General features: G+C 62.9%; 1 protein-coding gene across 2 annotated transcripts; it reads right to left on the reverse strand.

Moving 5' to 3' along the window:
- Positions 1–9: 9 nt before the first annotated feature.
- Positions 10–2669, reverse strand: LOC129674372 (nonsense-mediated mRNA decay factor SMG9-like; the record flags this gene model as incomplete). 2 transcript variants are annotated; one of them, XR_008719803.1, is given in 4 exon segments in its annotated part: positions 10–438; positions 1299–1502; positions 2276–2420; positions 2541–2669. XR_008719803.1 is itself a non-coding variant. In XM_055604340.1 (3 exon segments), coding segments are annotated over 3 exon segments (353 nt in total), but the record flags the coding sequence as incomplete, so codon positions are not given.
- Positions 2670–2685: the final 16 nt, after the last annotated feature.

Genomic DNA, 2685 nt, shown 5'->3' on the forward strand with positions numbered 1-2685 from the left:
AGTCTCCAGCCGGCTGTGAGCACTGGGACTCAGGGCACGAGTTCCCGTGTGTGGCGTGAGCTGCAGCTTTGGCAGGGAAGAGCTGGGCCACCTTGGGTGGAGAGGGCCCAGGCCTGAGGGCCATGTGAAGGTCACACACCAGTCTCTCCGGACTGAAGATGCGAAAGCAAGCACATGGTGCTTCCCCAGGCTCTTCTGGGAGGGGCCGTCATCAGGGCAGACTTCAGGCCGTCGGTGTTGGTTACTCGCAGAGGCCAGAAAGGCAGAGCAGAGCTAAGAGGAAAGGCCACCCAGCAGGGGCAGCTCAACAGAGATGGTGTCTTCATCAAAGGACAACGCAGAGAACGCAGGAAACTGCGGCAACACGGAGGCCTGCGCAAAGGCGTGTGGCCGTGTGGCCCACACTGCGGCCAGGGCAGGGCGCCACACCACTCTCCACTGTTTGGAAAGCAGAAAAGTCTTGGCTGAAAAAAAAATCATCTGCACGGAGCAAGAACCCAAGGGGCATGTGGGAAGCGAGTGCCACAGCGTGCCCCGAGTCTTGGGTTCCCCAACCCCAACCTCACTCTCTGCACACCTGCAGACTCCCCACGGGGCCTGCCCTCACTGCGCTCCTTGGCCACACCTTCTCAAGAGGCCCCCCACCCCTCACACCGCACAGAACAGGACGGTTGTGGCTCCAGGGTGCATGGTACAGCCAGGCAGGCTGGCGTGCTGTGGTAAAAGGACCGGCTGGGCTCCGGGCTCACCTGGAGACCTGCTTTAGGAAGCAGACTGCCATGTGCAAATGAGCAAAGGAGGGCACACACAGCGCCTGGGGCCTGAAGGCCAGGGAGGACTACGGAGAATCAGTGGGTCCACAGGGCGAGAGGGCCAAGGGCAAGCAGAGACACTTCGACAGCCCCGGCATGTCTGCTTTGTTTTCTGAGGCTAGGCCGAGGCTGGCCTTGAACTCCTGATCCTCCTGTTTTCAGCTACCGCTGAGCATATAGGCCGAGCCGCTGCACCTGACAATCTACCCTTCTGCCTAAGACAGGAGCTGTCCTTTGTGGGCTCTAGAGACCGGACCAGCTGCCTTGTGTCCCAGAGGGTTCCGGGAGGGGAAGAAGCCAGCACAGGCGCCTGTGACCACCTTTATTTGAAGCTGCACCCAGCCCTGCTCCCCAGGGAAGGCTTCCTGGGGCCACCCTGTCTCCTGCTGCCTGTCTCTGTGGAGACCTGGGAAGGGCTGCTCATGGCAGGCTGATCTCTTGGTCATCCCAACAGCCCCATTAGAGAGGGGAACTGGCCTCCAGCACCTCACATCTGGCGGGCTGCCACAAACCCTCTGCAGGCCTGCGCTCTGCTCCCGGCCGGGGGATGACTGTGTGGCCTGGCTGTCCACAGACGGCCCACGGGACGGAGCGCCTCTCCTGTGTGGGCCTCAGGCCAGCAGGCGGCTGTACTCGGCTAGGGCTGAGGACTTCTTCACCCCATCCCAGATCCGGGCTGCGTAGTGGAACCTGGGGGAGAGAGGGCTGCTGTCAGAGTCGGCGGATGCTGAGGCCCAGGAAGTCCCCAGCCCACAGCCATGGTGCCCACCCTGACGGGTGGCCCTGATTTCCATGGGAGGCTGAGGACAGGGCTCAGATGAAGGGCTGGGCTCTGCGGTATGGCCTGCTTCAGCCAACGGCAGGACCAAGCTCTGCCCTGAGTGCTCCAGCCGTGCTCCCAACCACCTCAGTGACAGCAGGGCATGAGTGGGGACTGCCCCAGGCCGCCCTGCTCTGGTCCCCGGCTCTCTCCCAGCAGGCCCATCGGGTGCTGCTCCCCTGTGGGTTACACACAGGCCTGGCAGCAGGTGGGCGCAGCGTAGGGGAGCGTGCCAGGAGGCAGGGAGGAGGGCAGGCACTAGCGGGACTCCTGGGGCGCTCGGCCTTAAACACATCTCCCAGCTCCGCCAGGCTCACCGACCTTCCAGCTGGAAGCAGCAGCAGTCAGGATGTGACTCAGCTAAGCGACATGTGCTTTGAGTCTAATCTGTTTCTAGGCAGGGTCTCACTGTGCACACCAGGCTGGTCTGGAATGCGCAGTGACCCTCCCGCTAAGGCTCTTGTGGCCGGGACTACAGGCATGAACTACCATGCCCTAAATTTCTTCCAGAAAAAAACCCAGAACTGTACCAAGGCTATCACACAGTGGTTCCCTGGCCTGGAGAGCCAGGGTTGATGGAGCCGCCCCCAACACAGCGCCCTGCCAGCTGCGCCAAGGGAGTTCCTCTCTCTGAACACCTTACCAGTTCTTCTCGGTGAGGATGGTGTGCGACAGCTGCGGCCGTGCCATGGACATCACCTGGCTGCGGAGCTTGCTCACCAAGGACTGGAAGCTGGGGTGGCCGCGGTACCCGGGCAGCAGGGAGAAGAGGGGGCTGGAGCCGGGCCCTGCAGCGGTGCGGTGGCTCAGAGGCGCGCCTGAACTTGGCCCCGAGGAAGGCCCAGGCCGGCCTTCTCCCAGCCACGGGCAGGCGTCTGCTGTGGTCCGATGTCCCAGGGTCCCCGTACCTGCTCGCGGGGGGTTCTCGCTCTCGGCTTCACTGTCCATGAAGGGCACCAGGAAGAGGTTGACCTCGGTGTCCAGGAAGTCGGGTGGCAGCCCCGGGAAGATGTTACACTGCAGCATGGACAGCGTCCCTGGGGAGCAGATCAG

Source organism: Psammomys obesus, unplaced genomic scaffold, assembly GCF_907164565.1.
Source record: "Psammomys obesus unplaced genomic scaffold, mPsaObe1.curated_primary_1811, whole genome shotgun sequence".
NCBI classification, from domain to species: domain Eukaryota; kingdom Metazoa; phylum Chordata; class Mammalia; order Rodentia; family Muridae; genus Psammomys; species Psammomys obesus.